General features: G+C 39.6%; 1 protein-coding gene across 6 annotated transcripts in view; it reads right to left on the reverse strand.

Moving 5' to 3' along the window:
* Positions 1-4050, reverse strand: part of map6a (microtubule-associated protein 6a) — a 33298-nt gene extending 29248 nt beyond the window's left edge. For 4 of the 6 annotated variants that reach the window (XM_074672194.1, XM_074672199.1, XM_074672196.1 and 1 more), the window contains exon 1: positions 3040-4050. In XM_074672194.1, coding sequence (XP_074528295.1) covers positions 3040-3728 — 689 coding nt within the window. In that variant the 5' untranslated portion in view covers positions 3729-4050. The remainder of the gene's footprint in view (positions 1-3039) is intronic. The other 2 variants (XM_074672200.1, XM_074672197.1) reach the window with 1 other exon arrangement.
* Positions 4051-15407: the final 11357 nt, after the last annotated feature.

The raw sequence follows: 15407 nt of genomic DNA on the forward strand, positions 1-15407 counted from the left end.
GCACCCCAAGTTACGTGTTATCTCAGCCAGCAGCATGTATCGAATGAATCTTTGATTCAGTAAACAACATACAGCAGGTTACGTAATAATAATCAAAACATGGCTGATATTTATGTCACAAGCAATATGTCCAACCACCACCACCAAGCACTGTGGTGACTAAACTTCACCCTGTTCTCGAAGTCTGCAAACAGCTGTTTCACTTAACAAATCATGCTGGGATATATACAACTGTAGACCAGGCCACTCTTTAACAACTTTTGCCCCTCATCAGTTCGCTATGCCTTTAAAAGAACTCTAAATCTTGTCATCATTGACCTAACCAAATAAGAGCAGATATATTCCGATAAACGCTCTTTCTGAAAATCAGGTTATCTACAGTTTTACTGAGACCTCTCAAAACCACGAGATTTGGCTGATGATGATATTCAGTTGATCTTTTGTCACAGATGTAGGGATGGGTACCAAATTAGGTACTTTTATAGGTACCGACCAAATTCTGTTAAAAGTACCACATACCTACTCACATAAAACCAAAAGGTACCATGATTAGGTACCTAAATGCATTGTTGTGACTGTGGGGAAGTGGAAGAGAAGGAGATTTTTCCATTGTGGACATGAACACAGCATTGCAAGGTTATACACTAAAGAAAAAATATGAATATATGAAGTTGACAATTTTTATATTTTATTATTGAACAAATTGATATTTTTACCACATAAACACAAAAAGTACTGAAAATTGGTATAGTTGAGTACCAGTACTGATTGCCTGGTTCCAGGCATCAGTACCGTGTCGTTTCAAATGTGAGAGGTAACCATCCCTACACAGATTAGAGGTGTCCCAGTCCGATATTGATATCGGATATCGGTCCGATATCAGCAAAAAAAAAAAAATCGGTATTGTATCGGAACGCATCTAAAATCTCCGATATAAGCAGTCCATTCCAGACTCCGCTCCTGCTGTTTTTATTTGATTTATTCAGGTTATTTTCTGGGTCTTCTAATTTATTATTTATTTTATTCCGTTACTAGTATATATTTATGTTTAATGTTAAAATTTCTGTTACCCAATGGTTAATAATAAATGGGTCAGTTTTTCCTCATACCTACTGTTGCTGACTACTGTTTTTTGTTTGAATAATATCACTTAATCAAGCCTTTTCTAACATGACAAACATACTACAAAATAAGTAATAAAAGTATGCATGTTTAATGCTGATATCGTATCGGAATAATATCGGTATCGGCCAATACTCAATGCTGCAGTATGGGTATCGTATCGGAAGTGAAAATGTGATATCGGGACATCCCTAACACTGATGTTTGTCAAAAATCATCAGTGTAACACCAGAACATCTCAACAAAGAGACAAAAATGTGTTCAATAAGGATTCAGTTTTTTACACTCTCTCTACAAAAGCTGTGAAATGAAACATAATTTAATCCCATCAAAATTTGATCAGCATTAGGTTCACAAACGCAGAAGCTCAGGTTAAAGAATCAGCATCAGAAAACTGTACATGAGAGCATCACACACAGTCCATGTGTGTAACTGTTTCCACTCCATCCCTGCATGGTATTAACCTACAGCTGACCTGCTTTGAGTTTCTGCCTGCAGATGAAGACACAGACCTCACCGAGCTTCTGCTTGTCACGATGCAGCCATTTCCTGCCATGTGGGGGCAAAGTGCCCGCGGCTGCACCCTGCTGACTGCTCGATGACCCAGACAGGACTGCAGGACTCCTAACAGCTGTAAGACCCACTCACTGAACTCACAGAGTGCCAATCAAACCTGCAGCCAAATTATGTTTCAGCCCGCAGAGCCCTAACCTTAAGCAAACTAAGCACAGCGATTACGACCTGCATCCTTTAACGAGAACACAGAAGATCAAATTAAAAGTTAGAATAGATGTTATAAAAGTTCGGCTCATGGATCGTCTTTCTTACAGCACCACTGTCGGGAATTCTCGGGACATGGATACAGCTGATGATATCAAGCCTCAGGACACATGCGTACAGTTACTGTGACGTGCGTGACTTGAAGCTCATCCATCCACCAGTTCCCATCATCCTCGGGAACGTTGCATAATCTGATAGAGATTAGCCCCGTGGACCCAAACATCCACAGCGTTTTGGCTACAAATCCACCTTAACCTTTGATGAAATATCACTGTACCTGCTGAAGGCAAAGTATAAATAAACTGCTCTGCCATGTTTGCCCAAGCTGCAGCTTAAACAAACCTTCAATTAGTGTGAAACAGCTGTGAAAGCGAGATTAAGTGAATTAGTAACCTCCAATTAACTCTGAATGTTGGAAAAATACACATTTTTAAGCCGGCAGTTCAAAAACTAACAACTTATTTTTCTTATTATAGCCTCAAAATACACAAGGCTGTTCTTCATGCCACCCTATTTATTGAAGGTGTCCTTTATTTATGAACTTAGAAAAGTCTTGTGGAAGTAATTTTTAAGGGAAGTGTGTCCAGGGGTGAGGGAAGGAGTAAGATAACTTTATTTTTTGCAAACTGTGCCTTTTTTGGTGCCTTGAGTCCTGCAGTTTTAAGAAATCTAATAAAAAGAAATATAAAATATGAAGCAAACAGAACATAAACATAACACAATCAGCTTTAAATCAAGTAATGGCTTCTTTTTTGTGACAAGACATTAAACTAAATTGTGACTCTTATTGGCTGTGTATACAAACCTTTATATTTGAACTGAACCATTAGCACTTTGTGTGTAAATGAGATGCATACATCCCATTATGTAATGTTAATTATCACCCATCATTATGATTAATGCACTTTCTCCTGGAGGAGAGGGGGCTCCAAAAATATAAATAACAGTGACTCAGTTATTATAGGATAAACTCCTTTTACACTATACAGTAGGTGTGATGTGTCAAACTGTTAAACTAAAGGTCTAAAGCTACCTTTGAACGCTTTAATAAAGGACTGTAGACTAACTGTGACAGTCTCGTGACCCCTGTCGAGTCTGAGGCTCGTGCACCTGCGCTGTGTCGGTGTTTGAACTCACTTGTACGAGCTTCCGGCTGTGATCTCCTCTTTGATCTGTCGGTTCACAGCGTCCGCCGCCCTCCCTCTGCCCTCTCCCTCCACCTTCAGGACCACCTTCTTCACCCCCTCCGTTTTATTGGACTTCTTTTTCCTCTCTTGACCCTGCAGCAGGTCTTTCTCCTGGACCTTGTCTGCTATCGCGCTCTTCTCCACGCCGCTGTCCGCCTCCTGCGCTGCGTGCTGCTTCGCGTGCCTGGGCCGGTCTAGGTCGTTCACAGGTTTGGGTATCCAGGGGTGGTCGTACCTTTTCGGGATAGGCCAGGGCTTGAAGTCCTTCTGGTACTGGGTCTCGCTGTTGAACGGTGTTTCTGGACCGTGGTACTCGTTCTTGGGTTTACAGCTCGGTTCTGGTCGCACTTTCCAGTGCTTAAAGTCCTCGCGCATCACCGAGCTGCACACGCGCTCCTCGGAGACGCACCTTCGCGGCGCGCGGCCCACTCCTGGGGTGCGGGAATGTGCGCGAGACGGCTGCGTTTCTATGGCGACCCGGGCCTGGGGAGGGTGGAGCGGCGGCTGCAGCTGGATGTGCTGCATCTCAGAGACGTCCGTGTACTTGGTGAAGACCAAAGGCACCGCAATGTCAGCCTTGTCCAGCTGGTTCCAGAAGCGGGCCATGCAGCATGCCCTGCTGATACAAGGCCACGCCATGCTGGGCTACGGAGGGCTCCACGAACACACAACCTGCACAGGGTCCAAGGTGAAGAAAATGTGTCTCTACACTCCTGATGTGAGAGAAACAAGATGTCCGTGTGTCAGGATGCACCGATACCTCCGATAGAGACACGTTTCGATGCGTTAAATCAGACTGAAGCTGAGTAAATCCATTTTGCATCCAAAATTACACAGATTTGACCGAGTGTACCACAAAAAAACAAGAGTACCGACGTTTGCTCTGCTTGCCTCTGTGACCGCTCCGTCCTGCTACATCACTCCACGGCACCGCACAAATCTCAGCCCCGCCCTCCTGCTCAGCATCCTGGAGACACCAGAGTGGAGCCACCGAGGAGGAAAACAACAAGTCAGGGGGACTGTCAAAGCACTTCCGGTTTAACTACCAGTTTAAAGGCCAGACTAACACTGATTTCAAAGTATTAGATTTAGAAAAACACAAAAAAGCAAACAAGCCACATGGAAAATGATTTTTGTTATAGTCCAGTGATTTATTTTCGCGGAAAGTGTCTGCGAAAGGCCGCGTAACGTTAGGACTATCGCTTTTATTTTGTAATACGGTCCCGTTTCTGTTAAGCGAATATTGAACACAGAAAACTTGTTGTAGGATGTGTTTTCACGCACTGTGCGTAAAGGTGCAGGAGGAGGGACGTTTGATCCAGCTATCATTTAACACTTTAATGTGAACTACATTTGCATGACACAGAAAAATGTAGAAATCAGAGTTAAAAATGTACATGCTTATTTTAAATTTGATGAAAGCAACATGGAAAAAAGGGACAGAAGAAGACTAAAAAGATTTTGTGATGCTGGAAAAACAACACCAGGAAGGTCATCACTAAGCAAATCAGGTGAATTTGCAAGAGCTTATTTTGTTTCCTTTATTTTATTTTCAATTTATTCTTTGACATGTTTATAAAGAAAAAGTAAATAAATAAATGAAAAACACAAGTACCGTGCTTTAACTCAGTCAATTCTGTAGCGCATACCTCCAATACTTGCTTCAAATTCTCCCCAGAAAAATGTGAGTGTCTGCAGAAACAGAACAAAACAAAACCAAAATTTACCGAGTTTGATATCATGGAGATGTCATCTAGATAAAGAATTAACAGTTGTGGGTCCAACATTGACCCCTGAGGAACTCCACAAATGATGATTAAAGAAGAAGAAGAAGAAATATTCACTTTACTAACAAACCTATACCAGGTTACATGGCTGGTTGCAAGAAGAGCACTTAAGTAAGGCTGGGATTAAAGATGGGAAGAGGCTTATCACTCCATGAGCAAATTGTTAAAAAAATTAGAGCAACGTTATTCAGCTTAAATAAGATAAAATCAGTGGATTTCATTGTCAGCAGCACACAGTGTCATAAAAGAATTCAGAGAATTCTGGAAAAATCTCTCTGGAAAAAAGTTTCCAAGGCGCCAACATCTACATATGCAGGATGGCCGTGATCTTCAGGCCTTCAGGCAGCACTGTGACTCTGCATTGGCTCTGTTTTTATCACTGCAACATCACTTCTAAAAAGGATGGTCTGTAACCACAGTCTAAACTGTGCAAAAGTTGATATCGCATTGGATACCACCCCACTGTTCTGAAGAGGAGAGGCACTACCCAGCTTATTATCAACACACGGTTCAAAAGCAAGCATCAGTGATGATGTGCTCACCTGGAAAGGCTCCACTAATGTTGAACAATTAATAAAAGTGTTGTTAACAGCACAACTACAACGCCATGTCTCAGTAGTAGAAGAGTCCAATTGCTGAAATGGCCTGCCTACATCACTGAGTTGTCCTGAATTGAAAACATTTTTTTTGCATTAACAGATGAAAATCACAACAAAGGACCAGCTGAAATTCAGCAAGAATGGGGCAAAACTTCACTTCTTAAACTCTAGAAACCAATCTCTTTGGTTTGGAGTTTAATTTAAAGGAGAGGCAATGCAGCATAATGGTAAATATGTAAGTAAGAGTAATGGTAAGTAAGTAAATAAATAAACAGGTTGAAAGACCTGCCAATGCACCATAAAGCATAATTTTACTAACTTGAAAAATAGGATTTATATTTGGAGACCAAGGTTATAATAGTTAATTAAAACAAAAACTAAAATTTGAAATACATTGCAGTTAACTCAAACTAATAAAAACTAGAAAAGAAAACAAAAACGATAAGTAAACTAAAACTGAATCTTGTGTTCACAAAACTAACCCCTAATGATAGACAAAATTCCCTTAGTTATAGCTTTTGACAATATTAATAGCCTTTAGGATTTAAATTAATTTTCCCAACCAATTTTAGACAGTTTTAGGCAGTTGTCAGTGCTGCACAGCACCATCATAGTGGCGTATAGGGACGAGCTTGGTTACTGCACTGACTGGCTGTGCGCTGTGCTGCAACGAAATGTAGTGGAGCGATGAATCAGAGCATCTGTAATAGTTTAACTGTTACAGAGTCCAAGTTTTTATTGTATTTGGGTCTGCCTTTATTGTTACAGAGTCCAAGTTTTTATTTATTGAAGCTCATATTATATTGTTTTTTTAATAATTTATGTTAACATTATATTATGTAATTTATGTCAACATTATTTTATATAATTTATGTTTATATTTTTTATACTAAGTTTATATTATTTTTTTATGTGTTTAAGGCAACAGACAACATTTCGCTATCAGCATTGACTGAGCAGTGAGCACTATGTTGGACTTGAAAATAAACAGCATTACAAAAAAATGTACTCTGACCTTTTTGAATCCTGCACCTGGTTAATAAGGTATGAAAAACACAACTCACTGAATTTCTTTTACAAACACAGTACTACAGTAACATTAAATAGTCATTTCGGTTATAGTGTTCAGGAGCCACTACAAGGAAGTGGCCACAACCCAATGCACCAACACTGGAGGACTGGCAAGAAAGTATTCATGAAATCTATAATATGGAAAGACTGACTTTTGCTTTCACACTACAATCTGAAAAAATTTAAGAAGATGTAATTGGATTACGAAAAAGAGATGAAAAAAATTACAAGAAACGGACAAAGACGAGAGAGCTGCTGCAACAGGCAGCTACTTGGGCAGCGCCTAGCAACGAAAAAAAAATAGAATAGAATAGAATAGAATAGAATAGAATAGAATAGAAAATACTTGTCTACAGTCTCTTTTTCGTAATCTTTGTATTTGGAGTGGATCATTACTTTGTATGGATCATTTGTTGGTCATGGACACCAAACTTTTTGTGGCTTCGGTGATATTTTTACTACTTTTTCTCCAGTGTTTGTCTGGAGATCCTACATGTAACCATGGCTGCATTGTATACATGTGAACTCAGCTGTTAGCAGCCTGTAGCATGTCAATGCTAACTGGTGTAAGGCCTGATGTCTTCCCACAAGGTGAGGAGAAGGAGGTGAGGATGACGTGCTGGTTCTCAGGTGTGAGCTAAGAAGTGATAACATTGACCTGTCCTTCACTCCATCATTACTGGGAATGTAAGATCTATCTCCAGTAAGATGGACAAGCTAGCCATGCTAACCCAGCAACAGAGGGAATACCAGAGGGCAGAGTAGCAGAGTAGCATCATGCTATTCACATACATGGCAAACAAATCTAACATCAGGCACCAACGCCACATTGGAAGAGTTTCACTTGCTGTGAGCAGACAGGATCCAGGAGACAGAGACTGAACAGACTGCTGAAGAAGCTCAGTCCTGGACCGTGTGGAGGTGGAGACTGGCTGAACTGGACAATGATGGACAAGCTGTCATCATCTATTTTCTTATGGACATTTTTGCACCTCCTATAAACTTTCTTACTTTTGTTTTCTTGATTGCTGCTGTGACTTCAATTTTGTTTTTACAATGACAATAAAGTTCTATTCTATTCTATTCTATTCTATTCTATTCTATTCTATTCTATTCTATTCTATTCTATTCTCAAAAGGGGCTTTACTTTTTGTGTGAAAAAGTCTGTCATCTTTGCTTTCCTTGTGTATATCATTGTGTATTATTGTCTTATATAACTGGTGCTTTGGAAACATTGTTTTTACTTTCATGCCTTTAGGGCTGAACTGTGTTGAGTTGAGTTAAGTTGAGTTGAGTTGAATTACATTAAACTGAGTTGAGTTGAGTTGAGTTACATTAAACTGAGTTGAGTTGAGTTGAGTTGAGTTGAGTTGAATTACATTAAACTGAGTTGAGTTGAGTTGAGTTACATTAAACTGAGTTGAGAGATTTGAATGTAAACACAGAGTTCCGTCAGAACACGGTCACAGTGAGGAGTTCCAGCAGCACTGTGACCTCACAGAACATGTTCTACAGTTTTTAGACTAGACCAGCATTTCAGCTCACATTTCTTCACAGAGACGATCTCTATTGAGCGCTCACCTGCACGAAGTACAAACGATTTACAGTGAAACTTCAAACATTTTCCTTCCACCTAAACTGAGACTGACTGACTGAGTCCAGAAAGCTCAGAGGAAGAGAAACAACCTTCATTCAAAAAATAATTCATTTGACGACGTCTGATCCTAGACAGGTAAGTTAGTGAGCTGTGCCCACACTTTAAGGTCATGTTGTTAAAGTTTTTTTATTGAGTAAATATATTCAAAAGAGGTAAATAGTTTGCAAATTGAGATTACTCTGCTGTTAAATAAGTTAGTTGATCTGATTTACTTGGGGATGAGGTGTAAACTGAAAAGCTTTAACTTCTGGATACCCAGTGTTTTTTATGAGCAAATCTGATTTAATGAACAAGGATAAACCCACTATATCACAAATTGAACTACATTTTTTTTCTGTTTCAGCTTCTTAATTTCTCCCCAACAACAGTTTTTCATATTACCTGTAAATATTTTTCACTGACATCTATATTTGCATTGAATATCAAAATTAATGAATCCAATCGTTGCAATCATTGTTAGTCTCCTGTTAAAAACTTGAAGTCTGTGTTGTTGTTTTTTGGATCACTTGTGGGCAAAGACTCACATCATATTGTTTTCTTGGTCTTGTCCTGTAGATGCTACAACAGGAAAAAACACATTTATATCAGATCTGATCAAAATGTTTTGCTCACAGCAAACATTTACTGATGAGAAAGTGGGTTTGTAGGGGGAGGGAGGGGTCTTTCAAAAGGCTTTAGCTAAAAACAAAAGCAGCTAAAATGTTGGTTTACAAAGACAACAGATAATAAAAGAGTTTTTAAGCTGTGAATCATGTAAAGCTTCAGAGGAACAAAATGAAGCCTGAGAGGAACATGATATCTCCCCTTCAAAGAGTTCCTCTCCATCACTTCAGCACAGTCTAACGTTTTCTAATGTTTGTGTTTTTCTGCTTTAGATTCCTGTTTCTCGTGACTCCAACAACAAAGAGACAGAAAAAATGGACAAAGTCAGCGCCACTACAACCTCTGAGATGGCCGAGACAAGCATCCCCGTCCAGAAGGAAACCACAGCTGATCTCAATGAGTCCAAGAACCTAGACGCTGTCCTGAATGAGGTAGACATCACCAGCTCTCATGCTGCCTCACCAACTGAACAGGACGGGGACTCCTGGTCAGACAGCGAAGATAGCTGGGATGGTTACACCAATTCAGAGTGTTCCTCTGACTGCGAGATCTCTGAAACCATTTCATGTCTCGATCAGAATCTCGATGAGGAGATTTCAAAGGCCTGCCAAACCCTGTTCCCAGAAGACCTGGAGACTGAGGCAGAAGACGTGAAAGACAAAGAGGAAGACCAAACTTTGGAAGAAGAGACAGCCTCTAGACTTTCCATCAGATCAGAGGCATCATGGGCCTCAGTAAAGTCTGCATTATCTTGGGCTACCTCCAGATGGTCCTCCTCATCCTCCATCCACACATTGCCCGAGGTTTACCAGAAGATGAGGGACAATGAGTCAATCACCAGCAGTGACAACCTTGGCTATCCTTTCCTTGACCTTAAAGAGGACACTGTCCTTGCCCCCAAAGAGGACGCTGTCGAAGAAGAAACAGGGGTCACTGAGGAACTAAACTCTGACCCATTCAGCCTTAAGGTCATTGTGGTCTTTAAAGACAAACCAGAGGAAGGAGGGTTTTTACAGAGGAGGAAGAGGAAGAGGAGCTTTTTAAAATGGAGAGCATGGAGAAAGATCAATCCAGCTCCAGAGAATAACGTGGATGGTGAAATGAATTCAGCCAGTCCTGGGTCCACAGCTTGCAGGTCTGTCGATGACAAACAGGACTGTGCTTGTCCACAAGAGCCACCTTCCTGCAGTGGTGCAGTCCACGGGGCCATTCCTTTAGTCCTGGAGGACTTCACAGAGACTGATGATGAGGCACAATCAGAAGCTGAACCTGTGGAGCCGTTTTTGACTCAGACTGGCTCAGACCCTCAGGTTACATCATGGGAAGTGTCAGAGGACACATCAGTGGCTGAGGGGACAAGTTCACACGTGGACAAATACCAGCCCAGCTATCCTGAGCCTCTGGAGCGCTGTGAGGAGACTGAAGACCCTGAGCCTGCAACCAAACCCAGGAAAAAGACATCCCTCCTGATTCACATCAGAAAAGTCTTCTCAAAGGTAAGGATGAATATATATCCAAGCTAAAAATCATTTTGTCGGCTCAAGAAGCACCTTTCGATGTAAAGATTCTCTTGTGCTGCAGCTGCATCATTTTAATATTATTTTTTATTGTGAAACAATAAAGGGATCTGTCCTTTTTTTGTTTTCTGAACTGTGAGCTTTATATATTCATGTATGTTGTGTCTGTTTTCATACTTTCAGAAAAATAAAGAGGAGAAGCCAAAGGGGGCAGAGAAGACGGATTCAGCTGAAAACGTCGTCAAACAGGAGAAGAAGGAAGAGAAGAAGACCAAGGGTCCCTCTTTCTGGGCACGGCTGTTTCCCTCCAGGCGTTGCCAAGTTGTGCCTCTGAACCAAAGAGCAGAGCTTAAACTGGAGACCCATGTCTCCTTCTGTACATTCTCCTCTTAAATGTACCCTGAATAAAAAGCAAAAATAAGAAAAAAAAATGTCATTAAGGGATATAAATCTTTATTCTTTCAGAGTAACACTAACACAATAAGGGTTGTTAGGATCAAATCAGTCTGAAGTTTCACATTAAGTGCATCTATTTATCTAACGTGTGTTAAGTGTCTGAATAAATCATGGATTTAGTCTCCGTGAGGTCAACAGGTTTCTGACTAACAACACCCTCTCTTTAAACATGCTAACAAGCTGCTGCTTTATTTGAGTTTGTGGTGAAATCCACAGCTAACGTCTCATCTTTAACCTCTCTTCATGCTTAGATGTAGCTAATGTCACATCCATCATCTCACACTCCACCCTGCGGTAAACAAACTCACCTCTTAGAGAAATCCAGGTGTGAAAATCATTTCAGTAATTGATGCTCTGTAATCTGATCTCTCATTATTAGAGCATTGTGTTTTTACAGACAGACATTGTTCATGGTGAAAGCCCTCCAAATGTCGATCTATTCATAGAAATGTGTTGGTTGCAATTATATAAACCCTCAACCTTTCTCTGAGGTGATCTGGAGCTGAGGGGCAGGGTGCAGAACAAAAGAAACATGAGGCAAGTGATGTTAAAATGAACATTTATAATGACTCTTTGTTGCCGTCGCAAAAATAATCTTTAAAAAACAATTCAGTTATTAACACTGAAATGCTGAAAAACTAAATAAAAACTAGAATGCCCGCTCTAAAACTAATTAAAACTAAACTGTAATGGAAAATAAAATGTCAAAACTAACTAAAACTAAACTATAATGAAAAATCCAAAACTATTATAACCTTGTTGGAGACAAAGTGGGTTTTATTCATGTGACATCTGTGATGCAGAGTAACCTAAAATAATTTTACTATCACTGCTAAAATAGAGCGTTCCACCCCCTAAAATGCACTGCTTTGATGTGTATGCTGGTGATTCATGTAAAACTGCTTTTGTGACAGAGATTTTCTATTACTGTCAGACTGTGCTGGCAAATAATAAAGAACATGAATAATGCCGACTCATTACACACCCAAGGGCCTGCCTCATACTAAACCACTATTTCTGTGACATCAAAAGACAAGCAGATTATCAGAATAAAGCTTTTTTATAATGCAGGCTGACAGCTTTTTTTTTTACAAGGAAATATCACTGAGGTTTTTATTTTTGTATATTTGTAACATTTCAGTTTTTTAAATGTATTATTTTAGCTTTCTATCAGAAGTTGCAGCTTAAACATAACCTGACTGACTGTGTATCTGTTGTCTTAATGAGGTAATTACAGCAGATAAGCCCAGAATAAATGAATTATTAATGAAGATGTAATCAAACTCAGACTGTTGGCTGTTGTGCCCATTGGTCTTGGAAAATGTCAATCTAATAAAAGTTAATGGGGGAGCTGGACTGAAGATAAACATTGGGAGGAATATGAAGGCTCTTCATCCTCACAGTGTCTGCCTCGATCCGTGATCCATTTCCTCCAGCTTTCTCTCCTTAACTTTTTTTTTTTATCATCCTTTCTGATCAGGCAGCTGAACTCTTATCTCAGCTGAGTTACTTTATGAGGCTTTACAAACTAATGTTTCAATGAGCAGGATCCAAATCATTTCAAATAGACCTGCTAATAACTAATAACTTCATGTGCTCGGAAATGGATTGTACATCTGTTAAGCTGTTATCTGTTTCAACCTGACCTGCAGTGACCTGGTTGCTCAACAATATGAGGCTACCTTTACCCATTTGTGACTCAGTTCTGTATGCTAACGCAAAGTCTTTGTGATTTTCTTTTGCTGAAAGAAGTACGATGATTGTAAACACTGTGAACGGAAATACCAGAGTTATCATGTTTGATGTCTATCATGCTTTTGTTGGTTGTTGGTTTACAAAGCCTTTCTTTAACATGGAATATTGAAAAAAAAAAAAAAAGTTTAAAATCATTTGACATGCCTAAATTCCAATATGTGATGAATCAAAGCACAAGACACACAAGACACATGAGATACAGTGTGGTCAAATGCTGAGATATTTCACTGGAGGGAAAAAAAAAGATCAAATTAAAAACATAATCCTGTGACCAAGCACTAGAACACTGAAAGGCCAAACTAAATGACGAATTACGAATAAATCTCACTCTTTATTTAGCTTTACAGGAGAAATAGAGAGACGAAAAATATAAACTTAATTCCTGATGGAACTGGATGGGAGCCACCTCCATCAGAGTAAATAAAAAGTCTATAAATATTAGAAAGAAAAAAAAACTGGGGGATTAATCAATATTTGGCACACTGAATTTTGATGAAAATATAAAACAAAGTGTTCTTTATTCAGAGTGAAAACTTCACTAAACCACAGACAGAAACAGAAAACATCAGAAGATAGCAACAAAATCTGTAAACTAAACTAAAAACTGCATGAAGAATGGACGACCATCGTGCCCCAAAAGTGAAGTCAGGTTAACAGATGAGACATGGTTCAAACTTAAATACTTTTTCAAACTTTTTTTTTGTCAACTGGGTTTATACTTATCATCCCAGTTTATGCTTAAGTGTTTGTTTCCCAGAGAAGTTTAGTTTCGAGGCTGAAAGCAGAGATGTGATGACGTTGTTGACAAATCCAGCTCCTGCGACCTTCTCTATTGAATCAGCAGACTACAGGAGGAATGGTGAAAGGTGTAACAAAGAAGCCTTTAAAGGTAGGGTTTGCAGGAATTTTCATTTCTTGTTAGTGAACACAACATTCAAGCTCGGCTCCTCCTCCTTGGCTCAGTGCCAGCAGCAGCACACACCCACAGCCTCTGACCATGACTATATGAACACACTCACTAGGCCACTATTGTAGCCACTAAAAACAGCTTCTTCCACTCGCTAATCAACACGCTAAGTCACTTGCACATTGATTGGCTGTGGTAACCACGCCTACTCTCCGCCCAGAAATGTCCCGATTCAGCCAAAACATCAACATACAAGCAGAGGAGGGAGTTGAGGCAGACACAGACACCGACACACACGTAAAGAGGCCAAGAAGTGATGATTGAGCAGGATTATTCCTGTAAAAGTTGACAATTATGTTTTCAGGAAAATCTTGCAGAATCTACCTTTAAAGAGGGGTAATGATGCTTTTAAATGTCTCAAATGTGCTCAAAAAGTACTAAACTGGTGGAGGCTGGCTGGGCTGGGGAGTGGGGGACGGGCTGTGGTCATTTATTTTCTTATGGACCTTTTTGCACTTTCTATACACTTTATTATTTTTGTTTTCTTGATTGCTGCTGTGACTCTTGAATTTCCCCTTGGGGATAAATAAAGTATTTTCTATTCTATTCTATTCTATTCTATTCTATTCTATTCTATTCTATTCTAAACGTGCAGATTTTCAAATCATTTTATATTCAAATGTTATAGAAATGTCTGTAAACTGCTCAAAATAGTCTGTTAATAAAAAAGAAATAGATAGATAGATAGATAGATAGATAGATAGATAGATAGATAGATAGATAGATAGATAGATAGATAGATAGATAGATGTAATTGTCTGCCCCAACAATGAAGAGGTCATCACACAGTGATTTTGTTTGTGATATTTTAGAGGAGTGGGCCTCAAACACCAAGGTCTGCCCCTCCAACAGGCCTCCAGAAAGTTGGCCAATCAGAGGGAAGAGGGTCTGTGGAGTAGTGAGCCTTAAAGAAAAAAACAAAGTGTTTCAGATAGAGGCTGAAATAAGGGTTTTCTAAAACACCAGTGTGAGGAAAAAAAGTTTGCTTTTTGGATCCCAAAATCATGTAGAGCAATATTAAGCCTAAAATGCACAATACCGCCTCTCTAAAGTCAAATTTAAGCTGAAAATGAACATAGAGATACAGAAACACTTCAGACCTGCAATTGATTATCACAAAAAGTAAGTTAAATTTCTACCAGAGGCTCAATTTATATCCCAAAAGAAAAAATCACAATCATCTCTTTCATACATGGCAGCACCCACTGCTGTGGGGTTTTGGGTTAATCTTTCACCATCATTAATCCTTTTTGAATATTTCCTGTCAGAGCCCTGACCATAAAGTGTGTATAAAGAATTAAGCAGATCTAATGTTCCCAGACTTTATTTGTTCATGAAATGAAAAACAGCTCCCCCTTGTGGTTCACATAAAGAAAAGGTTGATTTATAAATTGTGGTGCTGTTTTTTTCATACTTTAGCTTAACTAAAAAAAGAAGTCTTGTGTTTTATTTTCTAAGCACAGCTGGTAACTGAGTGCTATAAAAGACATGATTAAACTCCTCTGTAGACATGGATGGGTTAACAGCGTGGCTCGTATCATAATCACGTCAGTCATGCAGAGAACTGACCGCCTTCCACACAGTGCAGGGAGGACTAAAATCAAAACAAACAGTCAAAACAACATGTGAATGTCTTTAAATGTGTTTCCCTCACTGACTCAGTCTCCATATCTGAGTCCTCCACTATCAAAGCTGTAAGCGGCTCTCTCCTCGCAGGGTCAAAGGTCAGATGTTCCAGATATGAATTGGCTAATCAAACCTCTGATTGGGTGTGTGAGATAAGACTGTCAAAAGAGGTGATGGGGACAGAAGGTGAGAAAGGCAGACTTTGGACTCGTCTTCTCTGTCTCTTTCCTCTTCTTTTTCGCTGCAGCTCCTCGGCTTGTCTCTCCTCTCTGGTGGAAAC

This window comes from Halichoeres trimaculatus, unplaced genomic scaffold (assembly GCF_033239565.1).
Source record: "Halichoeres trimaculatus isolate MK-OKI-2021-1 unplaced genomic scaffold, fHalTri1.1 fHalTri1_scaffold_6, whole genome shotgun sequence".
Classification (NCBI taxonomy): Eukaryota; Metazoa; Chordata; class Actinopteri; order Labriformes; family Labridae; genus Halichoeres; species Halichoeres trimaculatus.